We start from the raw sequence: 23,986 nt of genomic DNA on the forward strand, positions 1-23,986 counted from the left end.
GTGTGGGGGGGGGGGGGCAATGTGTGTGTGTGGGGGGGGGACCCCTTTCTCATTTGGATCACACCCATCTTCGAAGTCGGCCTTCATTTTGACGTCAACTACACACTTTGTGTACAAGTTTGGTGATGCATCTTACACGGTTTTGATGCTATTCCGCGAACAATCAATCCACAGACAGACAGTTTATCATATTACAGTAGGCTATAATAAACGCCTGGCAAAGTACTCAAAATGGCTTCTGTGGTAGTTCCCGCTAGGTGTGCAGGACCACATTTTGCCACGATCACACACACACACACACACACACACACACACACACACACACACACACACAAAGTGAAAACAATACCAGCCCACGTTTTGACGACTGGTAAAAATGCAAACGCTCTTTGAAACATCCTCTTTGTTTGATTTCTCTTTCAACATTTTCCTTGTAAATTATCTTATGTCGCTTATCCACAATCAATGGATGATCAGTAAATAAAAAGGATCAGACCCCACTGAGAGATTCAGGCAGTCGGCAGCAGCAGGATGAGGATATTTTATACCTGATACTGCAGATCACACATTCGGTATAAACACATATCAGGTTTTCTGTGGTTGCATTAAAGAAAGAAAATCCTAGAATGTGCACAGACAGAGCTGTCACTTCCAATGATCTCACATGTACCCCGTGTCTCACAGAAGTATCTTTTCCTTTCGCTCTATAAATGCCAGCTAATGCAAAGCACAAGATTAGGCACTCCTGACCTTTATTAGAGCTGATAGCAGCAGCCATGGATAACAGGAAGCTCCACAAAACAAGGTTAGCAGTGAGCTACCTTACAGATTTCCATGATAGCAGGTAAGTCAAAATGACAAAGAGGCATTATCCTTCACTGATGTGATAATTACCTACAGGACGGCCTCAAAAAGGTTATCATGTATAAACAACCTGTTATTGCTTCAGGAATCAGCAACAGAAGGTTGGTAATCGGAGGATCAGAGACGTCAAATCCAAAAGTTGGAATAATTTTAATTAATTTGAATTTGATAAATTAATAATCTAATCAGGCTGCATCACTCTCATCATAAGTTCCCTGATGGCAAAATTTAAATTGAACGGGTCAAGACAGTAGGTCTTACATTGGTCTGTTTTGCAATTGCAATTTTTGGGGGATGCTGCTTGCTAATTTGAATGACTGTGTGGTCAGAGCAATGTCATGTTGTAGAGAATTGTTGATCTTATATTTCCATGGGGAAGGCCAAGCACGAAATATGACGTCTATAGGACTTTAAACCCCCAAATAAACATTTCATTAAATCAAGTTTGAATCTAGAAGGTTGCAACAAAAATGATACATTTTATAGAATTTGGTTGATCCCTCTTGACGCAGGCTGAAATGACATCAGATGACAGCATAATCCAACATCATCATCAACATCAAAACGGTTTGGCCCGAGGGCGATGGCGCCAGAGCCTCGGTAACGGGATGATATGGATTACACTTTGCAAAGCGACCGTGGCCTCACTCCTTTTTTATGCTTGCCAGCAATGAGTTGAACACAGTGATGATGACCGTACAGTATGCACAGCATTGCTGCAGAATAAAACCCAAATATCCCTCTGATGATTAAGACCACTCATACACTGCTCCACACAAGCCATCCTCTTAATAAGAGAGGGGGTTCAACAACTTGGAATGAAGTCGGTCTTGATTCTCTCATTGTTATCTGTCTTTATTAGCAATGCCCAGGTTCTTTATGGTGACTGTGAGCAGACAATTCAGTCATCAACGTTTTCTTCATAGGGACTGACCTGTGGTTGTCTGTTTAATCTGCTTCATGAGAAGTTCATCCCTGGATGATGGGGATCTTCTGAGGGCTCACCGGTCATTTGCCATCAGCATCCAAAGAGCCTAGATTGTTGGACCTGCTTTATTTTAGAAGATGATGGAAATGTGTTGGACTCATTTGGGTTTAGCAGGATTGGCTGAGTATTAGTCCACTCATCCAATGGATTATCATGGTTGCGTTGCACATACTGTTCTGTCAAACTGACAAATCTACCATATATCTAACTTTTCGCTAATGTGTTAATTTAGTTTTTAAAGGGTAAAAATGCATATTCTGATGAATTTGTCCTATTTTTTGTTATAAAGATTACTTGGCCTTCATATTGAGACAGGCCGATTTGTGGGCACTGCTGAGGAGGATAGACTGTGCAGTCTGTGTGAACTTAAGGAAGTTGAAAACGAAACACACTTTGTATTCTATTGTCCCTTCTATAATACTATCAGGCAGAGTTTTTTTAATAAGGTAGACAAAGAAAATGAATTTGTGTGGTTGGAAGACTCTGAAAAATTCATACGGCTCTTCCAATATGAAACTTTTGCATTTGCCACTTTCTTAGAAAAGGCTTGGTTGATGAGGAGGAATGAAATGTATAGATAAAATAAGAAAAAGAAAATGTATATATTTTGTGTAACTGTGTCATATAATCCCATGTGGGATGGGCCACAATGTGGCATGACACGCAAATAAAATAATCATTCATTCATTCATATAAAGATTACAGCATACAGTATATCCAATGACAAACAAGTTCTTCTCATTGCCACGCAGCAGCATCAAACACTGTTATTAGAGCTTTGGGAGTTCTTAAACAATAAAGTGAGATTATCTGACAGCATATGTATTCATTTCATTTGAGTTGAACATCAGGTGTCAGGAAAGATTGTATGCCGATACACCATATTCATGCAGGGAGGATTAAGATGTGGAAACAGTGTTTTGCACGTCTAAAGTGCTCCGTAAGTCTTTTGCACTGCATCCAAAAAGGAAACAACACCAGTTGATTACATGAGATTACATAGAACATAATGTGATAATTACCAAAGGTAAATATCCAGAAAACTAATGTGAGAAGACGTATTAACAGCCTTTATCATTTACTTTCCTTTTCAGGATTTTACTCCATAATTTTCTCTCCAGCGAGCACATTCCTCCTATTGGCTGTGCGAGTTCAAAGTGACAGCTGGTGTGATGTACAGTAATAACACCCCCTCTAGACATGTTATAAAGAGCAATATATAGTTCCATGGATTGAGATCAGCTTAGGTAGAGTAATGCTCTCAGACACTGAAATGTTTGTTGTATGAAAGCTCTGTTTATAAAACAATGTGTCATCGCTGTACATGAAAAACTCTGACCTGGCAGATGGCCGGTTGTCCGTGAGCTCCTCCACATTAAAGCCAATGGTAGTCTAAGGTTTGTGTTGGGATTTTAGATTCTTCTTCATTCAAATGTATTATACTGTATATAGAAAAAACTGGGATTATCTCTTATTATTTTCCTAAACTGAGCCTGCCCTGCTTGTAGCATTCATGGAAAGTGGAACGACTGAGTGCTACAATCAATGAACGCTAGAGTGCAGGCGGCCTATCAGCTTAGAGAGCCCGCGATGCCCTGTGGACCGTTTCACTAACATGAAGCGTGCTCAGTCGACTCCACTCACTTCAGCCCGCTGCCGTGCAGCTTTTCTCCAAGCGTTCCCATCCTGCCGGAGAACCACACCAGAGGTTTCCCTCCAGCGCCGCCACACACACACATCCGCTGCCCTTTAGCACTGGAGACAGCTTCATCTCTCCAGCTTTAGCTGTCACTCAGGAAGCTTTGGGTTCCAGTCACACTCTGCATTCTGGATCTTCTAGCTTGCCAGAAAAAAAACTGGTAGAGAAGAAAAGAAAGAAAGCCTGGTTGTTTCTCGCTGTGCTCAGGATCTTATCGTCAAGGTAGAATAACTAATTGAGCTGTACGTCTGGCACCTCTGAAAAGACATTTGGAAGGCGACCTGAGGCCCTCACTTCCTGAACTTGGCTCCAAGCTCTGAATTCAAGCTTCTGCACTGCCTCCTGATTCCTACTACAGATCCCATCATGCCCCACTCCTTCCAGCAGAAAAAAGGTGAGACTTTTTTTGATTGGTTTAATTTTTGGTTTACTTTCGGTTTCTCCGCAGTCATGTCAGTTCAAATAAGCACATTTCTGTGCTGGAGAGAGACATGAACGTGGAGCATGCGCTGCTGCAAAAGATAACGCATTCTCAGCAAACCCTCCCCAAAATGACACAGGTTTAAAAAGTAAGAATACCTGAACACTTTAGATAACTTACTTTGGGATGCCATCAGACCAATGTATTGTCATATACTGGTACAAAGCTGTTATAGCACATATTATCAATTGTCCACAAATACCAAGAATGATTAATTCCTAGAAAATATAATTCAAGCTTAAGCAACAATACATACTAGTTTGTAAATATTAATATCTGTAAATGACAATAGGCTTCATCGTGAAATTCTTTCCATTCTGCCCAAGAGCAATAATGTGTATTGCAATGCAAATTGTATGGAGAGAAATGCAATTATGTGACATGTCAGGTAAGTGTAATAGTTGTGAAATAACACAAATACATTTTGTGAAATCAATGTTCCCTTCTTGCAGTCATGCTGAGGTTAAAGCCAAGACCTTGGAGTTGTCAGTGTGAATCATGAGATACATGCATGTGAGCTACAGAGCTAAGCAGGATGAGTGGCAGCAAAAGACATCATTATATATAATCGTACAACAATGGCCAGCCATGTTGGCTCGCTCACTCCCGGATTTAAATGGACTGATAAAAACAGTATATTTTCATACCGTTATTTTTCTGATGGTTTTAGCTAATTGCTGAGATTAAATCAATATACGTTTGAAGCCCTTGAAGTCCAAAATCTTAGTCTCAACATTAACAAGAGTAAGCCTGCAAAAAAAACATCATAGCATATGGATATGAGACATTGTTTGACGAAGATCTTGATAAAACAACTGACATCTGACAAGCAAATACGAGTACTGAATGCATTTTGATGGCGTCAGAGGTTTATCTATGTAAAAGCAAGTAGAGTTGGGCTAAGATAGGATCTGAGAGATTTTCATTTGGATACATCTTCTTGTATTTTTCTAATACCCTTCAAGAATCTTACCACATGCACAAGAAAGACACTAAAAGCAAAGCTTGGGGCTTTAAGTAAACCGCAGAGTGAACCTATAGGTCAAAGGAACACATTATCACCTTTTACTCCGTCTTTCAGGAAAAGAATGAAAGCCTTTACCGTTATTACCTTTTTCCCCCATAAAGTTTTAAGCAGCAACATGCGACCTCCCTCACCCTTCTCTGAACCTTTGAATTGAGGGTCACTAATGTACACACAAAACTGAATTAAATATTTGGTGATGCTATGAAGAAATGTTTGTCGTCCCATGCAAGCAAAGCACAAAGTTTTTCAAACCTTGTGGATAAAGTCAGGAGTGTCTTCATGATGTATAACAGCTGCTGGTTGTGTCACAGTGTGATAGGTAAGACCTGTTGTGTATATTAGAGTTGTCACCCTGCTCTATATGGAGCACTTGCACTCCAACTGCCAATTCTCAGGTGGTGGAGCTGGTTTTCATATTGATACAAATAATTGATACAAAAGGTTTTTCAATGGATTTCAATGGATTTTGGTACCATGCATCGGACATGCTAATAACATAGCCTACAAAAAATCTAGGAAAATCTGACTTTCGAAAAGGGGTCATTTTCAAGATGGTGGCTGCTAAAGGTGGTTTTGCAACTTTTGTGTCAGTTGATTTCTGGGGCTTGGTGGGAATGCTTTCATCCTGCCCAAATCCAATGTTTCCATGTTGGATTTAAATCCATTTACTGCCTTGGCTGGAGGAAACCAAAAGAACTAACATGAAATGTAACCTATATACTAATGGATGCTGCAAAAAAGTTGATGCAGATGGAATTTCCTCTATCCAGATACCAAAATATGTTGAAGGCAAATGCCAGATTTCAGTGTATGAAGCAGCTCATCCAGATGATACCCAGTGGCTATACAATCATATACTGTATTCACACAGTGAAGCATTTGAGCATCTGAGCATTTATAAAAACAGAGTTGTAACCACAGTGGACCTGACATTACATCTATGAATGCAAAATTAATGAGTTCACAGTTTATCCTGCTATCCAGTCTATTAGCCTATATGATTCCTTATGCATAAGTCAAGTACCTACATTCATATGGACTTTTTGGTTTGGTGAAAGAAACTGACCAATACGTTATGCAGGATTCCATTTACAGCTTAGGAATTTAGATTTTGATCTTAGAAGATCAGAGTATGAATCTCTCCATCATCAAGTTGTCTATCACAAATAACGTAAGAGACAGATGGATGGGGTGGAAGCGCTCAGTGCACTGTTGCTGCTGTGCATGTTTTTCAGTGAACCGCGGAGGAAAGTGTGCCCAGTTCCTGTCTAGCCAGCTCTGCTGACCAGCACCAGCATTAAAGGGACAGTTCACCCAAAAATCAAAAATACTTATTTTTCCTCTTACCTGTAGTGCTATTTATCCAGCTAGATCGTTTTGGTGTGAGTTGCCAAGTTTTGGAGATATCAGCGATAGAGATGTCTGCCTTCTCTCGAATACAATGGAACTGGGTGTACTGTAGGCTGCTAGCGTGTAGTATAGTTTGGGCAAAAGAAAATAGATCCTCCATCAAACTGCACACAACAAGGTCTGAGTAACCGGGTCATGATTTCTGTAAAGAGACATTGGTGTTGAGTTTTTCAAATGAATGTAATGTTATATTTCTTGTGTGATTTGAGCACCACAAGGCGAGTGCCATCCAGTTCCATTGTATTCAAGAGAAGACAGCAGACATCTCCAATACTCATCAACTTGCAGTAAAATGATCTAGATGGATAAAATATGTATTTGTTGGGGTGAACTATCCCTTAAGCATGGGATGCAGGCGACTGCTTTGACCCGGCGGAGGGAGCAATGTAACGTGGGAGAATTGAGCTGGAAGAGAAATTGGGCCACAGCATTTTGGATGAGGTGCAGGAGCAAGAGGGAGAGAGCTGCAACAGTTCATTCAGAAAATGACTTCGGCGTGGACGAGGCGCCAAGCCGAGCCCCTCGTAACACAAGAGGATTTGACAGTTGTTGTGTGGAGTGCAATTATCCAAGAGGTCAAACTCCACACGGACATGCGTCTGGGTAGTCTAAAGGTAAACGCACTCGCCTCGTCGACCACCGCGAAGAGACAGGTTCAATTCCCGGCAGCAATATTTCCGTTCAATGATGTTCATCATGTCTTCATTTATAATTAGACGTTTATGTTTTCTTGTGTTCAGACATAGGTTTATAGATGTTTTCTGACAGCTGACAGCTGTCAGTGCGACTGCTTCTGAAGAAGACGAGAGTGACTCGTCGAAACTGTCAAGGTAAATAAAAAACATCTATAAACCTATGTCTGAACACAAGAAAACATAAACGTCTAGCAATATTTCCGGCTTGGTCAGACGTTCTTACAGACTCAATTGGCCATGTCTGCGGGTGGGAAGGAGGATATGTGTCCTGGTCGCTGCACTAGTGTCTCCTCTGGTCGGTCGGGTGTATGTTCGGGGGGTGACAGTGAAACCCTCGCTGTCAGGTGAAAAGAAGCAGCGTGCCCACTGCACATGTATCAGAGGAAGCATGTGCTAGTAAATGGGGTGGAGCAACGACCGGGACAGGGAATTGGCCAAGTACAATTGGGGAGAAAATCGGAGAGAAAAAATCTGGGGGTAAAAGAAGAAAAAACAAACTATACCGACACCAAGTGAAAATTATTTTGTTTTGCAGTAGGCCTATTTCTATTGCGCCTTTTTATATATATCTTTTTTTTTTTTTTTTTTTTATAGAACAATAAACATACAAGACAAACAAACAGGCTCAGACAGGAAAAGAAGAGAAAAAAAATACATACATCTTTGACATTTAGCATTGTAACGTGGTGCTACCAGCTGCATAAGGTGCTTATGTGCTTGTAAGAGATATTGTGCATGGGATCATACTCAAGGGGTCCGTGGGAAACTAGCCGGGCAAACCATCCATCACCCCTAACCTCAGTCACTAGTCATTCTTAACCTCGTCAAAGTAGGCCAAAAAAGGGTCCCAGATAGTTGAGAACTTTCTAAACGAGTTGGCTCTCAGGAACCTGAGTCTCTCCATCTGTATAACAGAGATCAAGATCATGTCCATCAGCCACACCTGAAAAGAAGGTGAAGAAAATTAGTATTTTGGCGACAGTTGTCCCCAGTGCCAGAGATTGCTGCACAGCTGTAGGAAGTACAGAGAGGACTCCGTGCAGCCGAAGATGGTGAGTTCTGCCTCCGGCTGCAGGGTTATTTTGTAGGCTTTAGAGTACCAGTCAAATATTTTGGCCCAGAATCCCGTTAGTGAAGGGCAATCAGCAATGTACTATGTGTTTGAAATCACTACTATCAAAACAATCCAAACTTGTTTGGCAACTTCAGACCTCGGTCAGTTACATCATCAAAACCCGAATACCTATTGACAGTGGAACATTCCAGGGACAGTGGAAATGGAAAGGTTATCTCTATTGCCAAAACAATGCAGATGACATAAGCTAAGAAATTAAATATCATTGGTTTGTGCACCCTGTTTATATTTGTCATTCGAGTCATACAGCACATCACTGTGATGTCAGTTTCACATGAGACTCACATTTTAGTCTGCATCCTTAATAGTTTGGTCACTATCTGTCAAAAGCCATATGACATTTTGAGCCATTTCAGTCTCAAACATAGGCTACCATGCAAGTGGCAAAGCCAGTGGTTTTGTGGGGTGGGGTTTAAATATCATGCATGCAAATACAAGAAGTTTCTAACATCAATAATAATAAGAATAATAATAGGTTACATTTATATAGTGGTTTTCAATGTTCTTCACATATCACGGGGGGCGGGGGGACTCAACTCATCCACCACCAATGTGTAGTAGCACCCACCTGGGTGATGCACGGCAGCCATTTTGCGCCAGAACGCTCACTACACAGCAGCCATCATGGTGAAGTCTAGAGGACTGGAAGTGCCAATTCGATAACAAGGGATGATTCAGTGGCCATGATGGAAGGAAGGCCTGAGCCGGAATTTAGCCAGGGCACCCCTGCTCTCGTGATGATGAGTGATGATGGGATCTTTATTGACCACAGAGTCAAGACCTCAGTTAAACATTTCATTCAAAGGACGGTGCTCACTCACAGGACATCAACTCATTAACCCTTTTCACTTCCCACCCAATTCAACCATTTTGTGTCTAAAAGGCAGGGAGTAACACAGGTGCAAGCAAAACATTAACGAGGGCCACGGCACTGGATCACCAAATGGATTGGAAGTTGGAAACCCTCATTAATGTTCTGCTTGCACCTGTGTTACTTGCTGCCTTTTAGCCACAAAATGGGTGAATTGGGTTGGAAGTGAAAAAGGCGAATAGTTGTGAAGACAATATTGGCTTATAAATCTAGGCTTACAAACTAGCTACATTCTATGAAATCAATGGAATCAAAAGTTACCATTATCACACTTTATTTTAACCAAAAGTTCTGTACCGACTGAGAATATTATTACAAGAGATTTATTTGAAAATGAAAACATGGCAATATATTATGTATTGCTTATGAAATTCAAGGTCGGATCCCATGAGGCCTCTATTTGAATCACCATTCATCCATCTATCCATCCATCTTCAACAGCTTATCTGGGATCTGGTTGTGGATGTAGCAGTTCCAGCAGCGGACCCCAAACTTCCCTTTCCCTGCATGGACACATTAGTCAGCTCTGACTGGGCGATCCCGAGGTGTTCCCAGGCCAGCGTGGAGATATCATCTCTCCACCTCGCCCTCGGTCTGCCCCGTGCGCTCCTCCCAGCTGGACGTGCCTGGAACACCTCCCTAGGGAGGTGCCCAGGTGGCATCCATACCAGATGCCTGAACCACCTGAACTGGCTCCTTTCTACGCGAAGGAGCAGCGGCTCTACTCAAAGTCCCTCATGGATGACTGAGCTTCTAACCTTATCCCTAAGGGAGATGCCAGCCTCCTGAAAACCCCATTTTGGCCACTTGTATCCGCGATCTGGTTCTTTCGGTCATGACCCATCCTTCATGACCATAGGTGAGGGTAGGAACGAAGATCGACTGGTAGATCGAGAGCTTTGCCTTCTGGCTCAACTCTCTTTTTGTCACAACGGTGCGGTAAAGTGAACGCAATACCGCTCCCACTGCTCCGATTCTCCGGCCCATCTCCTGCTTCATTGCCCCCTCACTCGAGAAAAAGACCCCAAGATACTTGAACTCCTTGAACCCAAATCCTGATCTTAGCCTAAACCCAAACCCTGACCTATTAAAAGAAAAAACTAAACCCGCAACTCTAACCTGGCCCGATATGTCAAATTAACTCCAAGATTAACCGCAGCCCAGACACTGAATATTTAGAGGCACATTTTCCCACAGTTATGAGTCTCCCCTGAAACTCAGTAGACTTTTTAGTGACACATTACAGCCACTTAACAGGAAGCTGTCATACTATCCAAATGAAGTTTGCCTTTTGCCTCTTTCATTACCAAAGTTCTGAACAGAACCATAACACATGGTGGGACATTTTCTAAACCTGAAGGACAAATGTTGAGTGGAAGCAGGCATAATACATAATATAACCTGTATACTGTATTTTCAAGGAGTGAATTATATATACAATGCATTCTTCATGCAAAAGACAATGTGAAAAAGTTATGATATGAGGCAAGAGCCTAAAGTCAACACATACAACAACAACATTTAAAAAACCTGATACTGACTAATATAGGTATTGTGACAGCAGTGCAGGAACGGGGTTGACTCAGACAGATGATTCCTATTGGATATCATTATTGAGGGGAGGTGCAAAGAAATAAGACCCACTTGTTTACCGTTGGAATCTCTCTACTCGTGCTCCCTCACTTCCCATTCAGAAGGGACACTTGTGTCAAAAAAGTTAATTGAATGCACACACCTAGAACAAGGCTTTCCTGCTTTGAAACTATGGTGTGCTGAAGTTCACCCAAATCTAACAACTCCTCCTCATATGCTGTTCGAGCTCCTGTCTGTGCAGCCTTGAGCATGTGAACGCATAGGAAGACGGAACAAACACTCACATTGCAATAATGCACTGTAAGGATGGTAGCTATTACTGTAGTGTATGTTCTCATGTTTTGTAGAAGCAACTGACCTATCATCCACCAGATGGCATACTGGCGAGGGAATGTTTCTGGTATGCATGGAAAATTCCATCAAGTTTGACTCTGCAGGCTGCATTCCTGGCTCCTGTCAGCTGGCCTTGAGAAAGCCCTGAATCTACATGCTTTGATTATACTAAATTGGAATTCTAGTCCACTAACACGCCTCTGCTCCGACTGTAACCTTAGCATGTAGCTAGAAAATCAAGGTTATCCACACAGGCACACAGGGGGGACTTAGGATACTCAAAAGTTTATCCTTTTGAAATAACTGATAAGCAGGATGGAAAGAAAATAGTTTTATGTAGAGCTTTTGCATAGGCATCGAGTATCATTATTGATGACTCTCTCACACATACACACACACACACACACACACACACACACACACACACACACACAGAGTAAATTTTACTCGAGAGCTGAAACACTTGTTAAATTGTGCATCTAATAATAATAGTGATAGTAATCATTTGATACAGTACTGTATCAAATTATTTAGGAAGAAGAAACATGATTCTGAAATGCACTGAGCAGGAATTGCATTGGTAAAATGATGGCATACTGTAATATTGACAGTACTACATATCTACTGTAATTAAGGGGTTCCCTTTAGATTAGTGTGAACCTTAGCAAGCTTTTGATCTCTTTCAGTCTGGGCTGCTGATCTCTCTGTATGCCTAACACTGTCAGGGGGGGTGAGAGCAAACTTCTCACCCTGACTGTGTAGAGACACGCACTGTTGGATACTCACACTAATTCATGTCAGAATGTGACAAGCCTGTTTACTTATTAATTAGAAACGCAAAAGAGTCAAAGCTCCAAATAAAGAGCCCTTATCATTACCTTGCAGACAATCTTTTGAAGAGGCATCAGTGATTTTACATTGAATCTACATTGCACATGTATTTAATTGACGTTATAATCTATGCACATTCTAAATTTTTAATGATGTCTGCAAATGAATGATCAAGGAAAGTGTATAAATAATACATACAGTACCACTAGAAGTAAAAAAAACAAACATTTTATTCACCTATTACGTAGCCCTATTACAATTTAGACCCTGGGTTGCGACGCTGCTTGACATCAGAAAGCTCTATAGTGGACAAAAAAGAGAAAAGGCTTCTGGGATTCAAGGAGTTAAAAAAGTGAAACTTAATATGAAAAAAAAATCTTTTAAAGAAAGGAACTAAAAAGAGCTCTGTAGCTAACAGCATTATCTGTTTGGTGTTACAGCTGGGTTGCATCATGCCTCTCAGAACAAAACTCCACACTCACATCTTTGCTGACAATGAACACTGAAGTTGGCAGAAATTTGCTGTGAAACAAGACAAAAGTGTGCAGTTTACGGAAAAAAAAGTGAGGCAACCTCCGGGCCTCAGGCATTTGTCAGTGGGCATTTCTATTCAATGACCTATCATGCACCAAGTGTAGGCTGTGGTGCAGCTTCAGCATGCTTCACACTGTGACAGAGCTGCACCACACTTATTTCATGTGCAGCTGTTACTTGGATGTGCAAACCTGAATCACTGTCATAACCAGTGTTGGCGGAGATCGTTTTTAAACAGCTATGTTTCAAAGAAACGAACCAAGACTTGAAGTCATGACCCACAGTTTAATTACATGGCCTGAATGGAGATCAAAGATTATTCACATAGAGACTATTCATTCAATAGTCAAGATTCACTTTAATAGCCACAGCGAGTAATCAGATTACAAATGAGGGATTTCTCTTAGTGCAAGTATATGCAGCATGGCGATCACATAATAGTACAATATAAAGCTATATAGAAAACAGTCACAAAACAATCACGGAAATTCAAAGTGCAGTCCTTAAAGTGACATTTGATGGGGGGGATCAAGTCAGTGGGGGGAAGGGGGGGGGTTACCTCAGCCCCCCCTTCCTGGCACCGGGAAGGGGGGGGGGGGTAAAGTTAATAATGTGACAATGAGCTGTGAATGAATCCCTGCAAGTTTGGAGTAGGGGTATTTGACCAGCTACCCCGCGCTCTTTCTCCGTCCTCTGTAAGTGGGTCATTTATTGTTTTTGCTATGAATTGGTTGAGGAAAAGTTTGCCAAGGATTTGCAGTAATTATCTCATCCTTCTATTGCTGGGCACAGCATGGGGCCTTGGTAAATCTAACTCCTGGATGCTTTATGGCCGTGCATTATGCATAACTGTGCTGGAGCGCCTTAAACATCCCCCAAGTGGATTGAAATAAAGTTGACGCTGCTCTTTGTGTGGAGCTCAACATAGTCTTTATTTGGCAGTGCTGAATCGGAGATTGCTGTAAAAGCGCGTGTCTTAATTATTTTGGAGACTTTTTTTTCCCCATTGGTTTCTGAACACCTGGAGTGTTTTTAGTGGGATGCCGGATCCAGATGGGCGGATGCTTTGGCAATCCAGAGGGAAATGTCTGTTACATTATAGCAGAGTGTGTCGTCACACAAAGGGTAAAACAAATAAATAAATAAATAAATAAATAAATAACCCAGGAAAACAATGGCACTGCATCTTGTTCATTTGGACGCTATAACATGTTCTGTTGTACACTGTTATTTTTGTATTTTGTATTATTTTTGTATTATTGTCATGTAACAACAGTATATTGGTTTGTGGAATATTACAATTTACACTTGCTTGTGTAATAATGACACAATTGTCCATTGACACTTTTTCTATACAAATACCAAAATTAACAAAATAACAAATAACAAAAATAAGAAAATGTTTCATTGTTTTCCCATTATCAAAACAAAAATGATAAATTACATTCAAGACTATATATAATGGTAAGTAAGTGATGAGTAGGAGCATGCAACAGCATGTGTCACACACACACACACACACACACACACACACACACACACACACACACACACACACACACACACACACACACACACACACACACACACACACACACACACACACACACACACACACACACACACACACACACACACACCAGTGAAAGCAGACCAAATACATTACTGGATTCCCCATGCAGTTTTAGAGGTGAAGCCTGCACTCAAACCATGACAGAGCCTGGGGAAGTGCAATCAGCCTATTGGCTGGGCGTTACAAAGGACAATTGTCTTTAGAACTCCTGTCTTCACTTTAGCAAAGGGCTTTTCTGATGGAACGGGAACCTGCATTTTGCATTTTGCAACAAATCAAAACTCAAAACTGTAAAATGTATTATCCCACAGACGTGTCACAAGATCATTCCGGTATGTAAATCCAAATGACAGAATCTGCTTTTTGAATATGGGATATGCTCAGTGTGCTGAAGATAGCATTTTATTTGAATATTTAGGACAAAACCACTATTGATAAGTGCACACAACTTTTAGTGATATAATCTCAACTAAGATCATAGCAGATAGGCATGGAGGCAATGCTTTAACCATTGTACTCTGTTGTGCAAATCAACTGTATCATTAAAATATTGAATTTGTGTTGCATATGTTGTGCCATCACAGCAATTAGGCATAACTAATCAATTAAAAACAAAATCAACACATTTTTCTGGTATTGCATAATTGAATTTTTGGAAGTCAAAAAGGATTCTGTGTTATTTTTAATTAAAAAATACTGAAGATAACATTTGTAAGGGGGTTAAGTTCTCACACTTATACTGTTTAATAGAATTTGTTTTCTGATTTATTCTTATTTACATTTGTTGTATTTGCCCTTTATTCTCAGCCCAACAAATGTTCCTTCTGTGCCAAGGAGTCAACGGGATGAGAGAAGAGGGGGACTCAGTGGCTTGGAGCCACCACAAACAAAGTTTCCAAGGTGAGTCAGTGAGTCGACCGCTTACTCACAACTTATGAAATTAATAAAACTTTTTCAGAATCAGTCATACAAATCTTCTAATCAGGCACAAACCATCTATCAAGACAGTTTTGCAATAAACATCAATAGCCAAATTATCCTTATTCATATCTGTCCTCAATTCCAATGTGGTGGCCGGTGGGACAAAATCCCCAATTCTCTTTTATGACATCATGTTATACGAAGGCCTATTAGGTTTCCAAGGAAGAGGCTACAAAACACAATTGTTGCCCAACTATTTGATGATGCAACAGGGAGTACACACATGCTTGAAACACAACAGAGTGGGGGTGGGTCACAGCAATGTATTCAATACATTTTCCAGGAATTCTTCACTATGTATATCAAAATTATCAATGAGGGAAAATAATTGTTTTTTGTTGGAAATGTGCATCATATCATCTGACATGGACAAGTTCAGCACAAACACTCCCCCTCTAATTAACCAGTTATATAATTAATTCGCTTACAAAAAAGCAGTAGGTTGCCTTTGAAAAGTGGCAATAAGTGGCAATATAGGAGACTGGAAGTAGACTGAGTTGGACTCAGTGGTTGGTGGTGTTGTGCTTGAGGAGGATATAGCCTAACTGTACTGTGAAGTATAGTGACTCCAATAATATGGGAATAATAGCCTACCTACAGGAGGATGCTCTGTTCACCAGGTATTTACGTATTATAACACATGACCTAGTCCTAGACATTAAACTTCTTCATAACTTCAACATGTTTAATATATCTCAATGTATGTGCTGCTGTAGCCTACTAACTATTCTTCAGTAGCCTACAGCCAAGCCTACTAGAATTTAAACCGGGGGGTTACATTCACATAACCTCGATGTAGGCTACAGACTAGATATGTGTAAAATAGCAATTAAATTCACCTCACATAAGCCACTGTCTTCAGATGCTGTGTTCGCTTTCATGCAACAAGTTTGCCTGTTGTGTTGAAGTCAACACAACACAGTCGGACTCGCACCTGCACCGCACCTCTGCATGGTCTTTTGGACCAGTGCATGGCCACTCTAACAACAGCAATGTATCGCTCCAGCGCATTAAGGTTATTGTCGACGATAGCTCTAGGGCAACTATATACATAATAACGTTAAGATAGGCTCAGCAGATAAATTGCTTATTAAAAATAACGTCCTGAACCTGTCAAGTGGCACTTATATTATGCATTTAAATTGAGTGGGAAAACAAAAACAGCTTTAGAAATCACCTCGAAATGGACTGCATTCCACTGACAGCTACAGACTTTACGAATCATACATTTGATATTAGCCTTCCTTTGCAACAAACCCTCGCTGGTGATTCGCAGCATTCCGCATTCAGTCAGCATACCTGCGGGGAATTTGGCTAAAAACGAGTTCTCGATAAGAAGAAAAACAAGAAAATATAACATCATCGACCGTATGGGCCTAATTAAGATCTCCGGGCGGTTGTGTGCTGTACATGTGAATGTCTGTGTGTTAAAAGCGATGGGAAGCAACGAAAGAACACATTGCTTAAGTCATGGAATATAAATTAGTTCTGAGAATTTGGGGGGCTGGGTTTAAGGAACCGGTGACGTCGCCAGCTCGACGTCCTGTGACTGGAAGCGACCAAAAGTAGGGGTCTGGATCAAAATGTAACATTTTCGCTCATTATACTGAAAAATAATAGAGTTTTCGGTTCTTAATCGAACGTGTGGTTGGTGCTATGATTGTCATAATACTCGCTATGCGTAATATGCGCTGAAACAACTGTTTCTGAAATAAGTTGTTCTGGCCGTGAGGAAAAAAACGTGTCTCCCCCGCCCTCGGAAAGTGGTACGGTCGCAGGCTCAAATTCCGAGAATTGAGCTCGTCTGATTCTTAGAACTGGGGTTCTTAGAAGTGGTGATGCAAGAAGTTTCTAGGAAAGCGCTACCAGGTGATTTTTTAAATTCCTTTTTTCTCTAATTTGGCGCGAAGTTGTTATCTACTCAGTGTTGCCTTATAGTATGTTTTAGACGCGGCTATTTCTCCATTGTGTTGTAAAATGTTTTGTCGGAGCCAGGGCGATGTGATTTGAACTGATACTCTGGAGTGGCTTCTCTAGTGACAGCCCGCTACTCTAGTCTCTTGACAGATCATCTGCTACAATGTTGCGCTTATTCGCGGGTCGCAAGCTGTAATAATAGCGAGTGGGCTAGATAGATACAGTGTAACTACAGTGGAAAGGACAGGTTTGTTGGCGCTGCTTCGCTGTCCAGGTCGGATTGATAGGCTACTGTTGGCTCAGTGAACAGTGTCAGTGTTGCTGCAACCTGATTTTATAGCCTATTGCTTTGTTGGTTAATGTGACGGAGTGTGCTGCCCGCTGTCAGGTGAACTTTGCTGGCAGCGTGTGTCAGTCAGCGGTAGCTTCGGGTTCAGGCTATTTTGACTTGGTCGTGACAGTAATGTGCTCTAATGGAGCGCAAAGGCTGCACTAAACAGCCCGTCACGCTGCCTGCCGTTACATTGTAGCGGAAATATTGCAGCGCAGGGTTGAGAGGGTTTGATCTTTCCGCTGTGCAAGAAACAAACAGCGACTCGCACCAAGTTGTCTGTCTTTATCTTTCCACTGTGACTCGCTGTGCTGCTGCACGATGTGCAAAACCTAGCCCACTCTAAACTAACCTGAGATGAACTGTACGATGCATGCACACCGAGTTTGCGAGGCTGTCCGTCAAAGTGTTGCCTATAATTGTATTTTCTTCACGGTCTAGCAGTTGTTTTGGATGTATTTTTTGTTTGGAGGGGGGGGGTAGTAAGAATCAGACAGTGTGTATATACAATAACGGAATAACGGGGATGTAGCGGAGAGCTGCCCCAACTCAACTCACCCACGTTTTTTTTAGGTGGGAATACATCCTATAATTTAATATTAGGCTACATCACATTAATACAGTCAGGTGGTAGGAAGACAGAGTGAACCGAGTTATGATGGCATTTTAGGGGGAAACAACTAATAAATCAAGTATTTTCTAAACAATTTATATTTTGTATTTATTCATTTTGTTTATTGGTGGTTTGTCTTATGATGATCACCACGTCTGCAGGTCCACTTTTTTTGTATCGGTAGCTAATGTTGGAGTCTGTTTAGGCAACATTCTATTCCTGCACTTTATTTTCGGACGGGTCCAGTTACAAACTTCAGTCTTGACATTGACGTAGAATATACTAACATAGCGGTAAATCAGTGTGTCCATGTGTTATGGCATCCAATTCTATTTTTAATTTACTTTTACTTTTTTAACTATTCACTTATACAATTATTGACCTGGAGAGGAGTTATAAATTGTATGAGAGAGAGGTCTGATGGAGCCTCGCAGTGATGCGTCGATCGTCACTGGCTTTATGATTGTCAAAACTGTTCTATAATCGTGCTGGCAGGCACCAGGTTATGTTGAAAATTCACTCATGGTGAGGACATCATTGTGGTGGAAATTTAAACTTAATAGTTATGATAATATTTGTTTACAATAATACGTTTTCATGAACGGCTTATCATCATGGCTTGCTGGACGGAATTACGATTCCATTCGACTCATTCAGAGAGATGATAGCATAGGAGATTGGACACTGCTCCGCTGGAGACAAACTTTGGCTGAACTTTTCTCCGTACCTTCGTAAGAGGATGAAATGCTTTTGTATGTTCATTTTGATGTAAGACTAACAGCAACGGATTTAGAAATTACGTTCATTTCCATCCCGAAATGATGGTCTGTTTATGGAATGAAGATATTTCTTTAATCACTTTGTCACTTTCCAACGCAGTCATTTGAATTTCTGATGAATAAGACTATGGCAGGTTTATGTCTCTGATATTTCTGATGTTTTTCTCTGTCCAGAGCAAGCAGTCTGTGTTAGTTTTTCATTTGTACAAAATATAACTTAAACTATAGTGCAATTGTTATCTATCAACCAGTGGTTGAGGCTGAAAATATGACAAGAATAGATTTTAAATGTCTAGACACTGTTTGTTTAATAAATGGCGCCGCCTTCTGGCAGAAGTGCTCCATCTGCGGCTCAGACTGTGATGGTGATAAAGACTATTTGAGGAATATAAATAATCTTAACCCAATTAATTTTCTTCAAAAGTAGGCTACCTTTACTTCAGGCCTTAAACATAACATTGATTTGTTGTGGAGGTAATGAATTCAATAAACTTTTATATGCAATAATCTCTCTATTTTTCTATTTCCAGAACTTGACAAAATGGCTTGCGCAGCAGACAGCTGCATACAATTCACGCGCCATGCAAGTGATGTTCTGCTCAACCTGAATCGGCTGCGTAGCAGGGATATTCTCACAGATGTAACTATCTTGGTCAACAGACAGCAGTTTCGTGCGCACAAGACCGTTCTCATGGCTTGCAGGTGTGTGTTATTTAAGTCAGGTTATATGAGCTTTTTTTCCACAGAAGCTCCTTTGAAGATGAGGTGACTGATCTTTCTCTTTCCTTCTTTCTTCATGACTGCAGTGGGCTGTTTTACACCATCTTTACTGACTCCCATAAGTGCAACCTTAATGCTATCAGCCTGGACCCAAAAGTGGACCCAGAAGGCTTTGCCATTCTCCTGGAGTTTATGTACACCTCCCGTCTCACACTGAAGGAGAGCCTGATTATGGCCATCATGAACACAGCCATCTATTTGCAGATGGACCATGTTGTGGACACCTGCCACAGGTTAATCAAGTCCAGGTTGGTAGTTAGTAGGTTCCGTTTCAAATCAGTATAATCCATTATCAACGTGTGCCATGTTCTGACCTTCTCATTTTGTCCACAGTGATCCATCGGCCAAGCTGCCCAGAGATGAGTTTTTGGTCAGTCCCTTGGTTTTACCTCAGGATGTCCACGCTTACCGGCCCCATGAGGTTGTTGACAGTTTGCACAGCCGCATAGCTCCATTCAGGGATGGGAGGCCCTATGCTTCAAACATGTTCAGTGGGGTCAGTACCCCCAGCAACTACCATCTCTACGGTCAGTTTCCTATGCCAGGATTCCCTTTCCCTCTCTGCAAGCTGACTGATGCCAAAAATGCTTTTGCTGACCTCTCAAAGGGTGGTATCCACCACAAGCATTGCTCTCCGCATGACAGCGCCAGCACCATGAGGGCAGAATACACCCGGGCAGTGGGTGCCTCTAGCATTATTCATTCCACCACCTACGCTTCCAGGGAGGTAGGAAGAGACGACGAGATGAGGAAGGAAAGCCATGAGGGGGTCGGCCAGTCTATGGTCCTTGGTCAGAGGAAGCGCGCATTTCCCATGTTGAGCCTTGAGCAGCCAAAGGAGACAGGCAAAGAGCACACTCCTCAGGCAGAGGAGGACATGATCCATCAGCACTACCCTCTGGGGATCTCCTCTGCCGGACGCAAGAGCCTGATGAGCAGCCCGCAGAGCCCCCTCAAGTCAGACTGCCAGCCCAACTCCCCGACAGAATCGAGCAGCAGCAAGAATGCCGGCCTGTCCCAGGCCGCCCGGGCACAGGCCCCGCAAGGTTCGCTGGACCCCAAGGCTCGCAACTGGAAGAAGTACAAGTTCATTGTGCTGAATCAGAGTGCCAAGGAGGACGAGGCCGGGCTGCGGTCACCGCAGCGCCTCGGCCTGCAACCCTACCTCCACCCCAGCGACTCGGAGAACCTCGACCCACAGACCACCACCAAGAGCAGCGAGCACAGTGAGGACCTACCTGTGCCCCAGGCCAGTCGCCTCAACAACATCATCAACAGGTGAGACCACCTCTTAAATAATGCTGCACATACATGGTAGTCCAAAAGCTAAGTGTCAAGATGTAATTGTTGGTATAAGATGCATGGAATGATCAGAATGATGCAATAATTAAGACTAAATACAACAGGAATGTATCAATCCTTACCCACATTGTGTCATTATAGAACCCGAAACCCATGTTTTGCTATACTGTATTTTTCTTCCTTATAACCAGCATCACTGTGGCCTCAGAAAGCTGGCCTTATGCATAAAACGGCCCAATGTTATATGGTGTATGTTTTGGACTGCCAGGGGGATGCATGTATCAGTGACTTTTATCATCATTTTTGAAAAACTGATGTGACTGACTTGAAGTATTTAATCCATCTCCAGAGCACTGGAGGGATCCCAGAGGAATGGTGACAGTCACCCTTCACACTACCTGAGTCGCCTGAACTGCTCCTCCTGTGGCTCCCAGTCCCCGCAGCACTCAGAAGTCTGTCCCAACACCCCCGGGACCCGCTTAGCGGAGGAGATGGCCGAGTTGCATTCTGAATACTCAGACTCCAGCTGTGGTGAGTTTCTGACTGCATATACAATATACATATACAATACAATCTGTGGCTCATGCAAAGCAACAAACAATGTTTCCCCACTGCTGAATTACACTGTAAAAAATACATAGGAATATTATAGGATTACTATAGGAATACTGTAGATCCCTATTGCCAAATACAATTGTATTGACTGTATCTCCTACTAGACAGGACAGTACTAGGCAGGGAGCGCTTTGCAAGCAAAAAAAAAAAAAAATTCTCGCACACGCTTCACCCCCACTGCTGCAACTCCACTCTAGGGGAAACACTGATTTGCCATGTATTATTTGAGTTCATTCTATGTTCTGATCTCTCCTGAACAGAAAACGGCACATTCCTTTGTAACGAATGTGACTCAAAGTTTGCTGAAGATGAAGCTCTAAAGCAACACATGCTTCAAGTACACAGCGACAAGCCATACAAGTGTGACCGCTGCCAGGCAGCTTTCCGCTACAAGGGCAACCTTGCCAGCCACAAGACTGTCCACACAGGTACAAACACTTAGCCAAGACATTACTGATTGTTTTCCAACCCTGTGCTGCTTTGCTGATTCATACTGAAACGTTTTCTTTGATATTCTTCAGGAGAGAAGCCGTATCGCTGTAATATCTGTGGTGCTCAGTTCAACAGACCAGCTAACCTCAAGACTCATACTCGCATCCACTCAGGAGAGAAGCCATACAAATGTGAGACGTGTGGAGCTCGTTTTGTACAGGTGAGACACTTTTACATAGTAGTCGGATTTTGGTCACAGCCTTCTTTTTCCATTGTGTGTGTGGATTAATAGCATTGACATATAGCTGTGATGATAGGCTCCCATAATCACAGAGAAGAACATCCTCACGGGTATTATGGCTTTTATACAAAGGCTGCAAATATGTATTGAGTACTGGCTGAAAAGTTTCATCCATGGTTGTGGGTGTGTATAAAATTATTGCTAATTAGCTCCCTGGACACTACAAGCGTTACTGTAGCAACCAATAACGCACAGCTGGTAGAAGAGTAGAAATACGCTTTTTAATATTTTGACCAAGTTTGGCTTACTTATTGGATTATTTGTATGATTTTAAAAGTTGTTGTTTTTTGTACACGTGTGTGTTTTCAGGTCGCTCATCTCCGTGCCCACGTGTTGATCCACACGGGCGAGAAGCCATATCCATGTGAGATCTGTGGAACACGCTTCCGTCACCTCCAGACGCTGAAAAGCCACCTGCGTATCCACACAGGAGAAAAACCCTACCATGTAAGTTGACACATGCTTCAAAATGTTCCAAACAAGCTCACACCAACAGGCCAGCTTTTGCTGAATCTGATATACTGCGAGGCGGGGAATACCTGGCAATAATGTAACGTTTCCCCTTTCAGTGTGAGAAATGCAACTTGCACTTCCGCCACAAGAGTCAGCTGCGATTGCATCTGCGACAGAAGCACGGAGCCATCACTAACACAAAGATCCAGTACCGTATGACCACTGCAGACATGCCAACTGACTTGACCAAGGCATGCTAAGCTGGAAGAAGGGAATGAGGGCAATTTTGTGGGGGCAATCTTGACCTTGGCATTTAAAGACCCCAACTTGTACAATCATCCAAAATTGTAGTGCCACACTGTGTTCATTAGATAAGACAAATTAATTGGCAGTGTACGCCATTCTAAACGGGTTTCCACTACATGTGAACGTAGAGCCACATATGGCATCTTAGTCACTTTATTGTTTCTATATAGATATGAATATATAGTTATGTTGGGAGCGTTTCTAAGCTTTGAAGGTACGTATATAAAGCTTTATTTTGTTGAGAAGGATGGAATGTAAACAATCCATTTTTGAAAATACAGTATTTTATATCAAAGAACTTACTTTTCTGAAAGTATTGAAATTTTGATTGACGGGTGGTACATATATTTTAAGATAATGGAATTTCTGGCTGTATAAAGACTTGTCTATACATTTTTATCTAGATGTACGTACATGTTACATCATGTGAAGTTGCCATATTCATGTGAACGGAGGGGGGGAAAGTAAACATTTGACATTGTAATTGGATTGAGTCTAAAACATATCAAGATGATTGCTGCTCTATGAGGATGTGCATGAGGCATTGCTACCGTTGCCAATTGTCAGCATACATGAAGTGGGCAACTGCATAAATATTGTGACATATTGTGTAATTATATCCATGGGATTGCTCTCTGCTGGCGGAGCCAATCTACAATTTAAGTGTTGAAATATGCATTTCAAGTTTCTGCTTTGTTATGACCAAGAAAATATTTTGCTTCAAATGTATTTGTATAGATGTGATTTTGTTTTTTGGTTAATTTGTTTCATAAGTAAAGGTTTACAGTTTTGGTCATTGTTCTAGAAAGTTGTGTAAGTGTCAAGATTTTGTTTGTACATACACTGTGTATTCAATGTGCCTTTTTCTATGGTGTCTGAATTCCTCTCCATTCAGCCCAGCTCTAAGGTACAACTCAAGGACGCCAGTTGTCCTAGATTCCTGTGTGTGTGTGTGTGTGTGTGTGTGTGTGCGCACGTGCACACATGAGAGAGAGTGTGTTTGTGTGCGTGCGTGTATATATTTTTAAAGGTTTGTCTCCAACCTTAAAACATGCAAATTCATCATTGCTTGAGCTGTAAATCTTCAGGACTTGTTTTTGGATTGGGCTTTTTTTAACTGCATTAAACTTATTGTACAATGT

General features: G+C 41.7%; 1 protein-coding gene across 2 annotated transcripts; it reads left to right on the forward strand.

Moving 5' to 3' along the window:
* Window positions 1-3,917: 3,917 nt before the first annotated feature.
* bcl6aa (BCL6A transcription repressor a) lies at window positions 3,918-23,960 on the forward strand (the record flags this gene model as incomplete). Of its 2 annotated transcripts, XM_083647893.1 has the most annotated exons (10): window positions 3,918-3,945; window positions 14,842-14,934; window positions 19,186-19,357; window positions 19,462-19,683; window positions 19,769-20,713; window positions 21,087-21,268; window positions 21,613-21,780; window positions 21,874-22,004; window positions 22,395-22,532; window positions 22,655-23,960. In XM_083647893.1, the coding sequence occupies 10 exons, from the start codon at window positions 3,918-3,920 to the stop codon at window positions 22,796-22,798; spliced, it is 2,223 nt and encodes a 740-aa protein (XP_083504019.1). In that variant the 3' UTR covers window positions 22,799-23,960. The 2 variants fall into 2 exon arrangements, with proteins under 2 accessions (XP_083504019.1, XP_083504020.1); XM_083647894.1 differs by lacking the exons at window positions 3,918-3,945; window positions 14,842-14,934 and adding an exon at window positions 16,854-16,884.
* Between the last annotated feature and the right edge of the window lie 26 nt (window positions 23,961-23,986).

This window comes from Poromitra crassiceps (genome assembly GCF_964638095.1).
Source record: "Poromitra crassiceps genome assembly, chromosome: 12".
NCBI lineage: Eukaryota > Metazoa > Chordata > Actinopteri > Beryciformes > Melamphaidae > Poromitra > Poromitra crassiceps.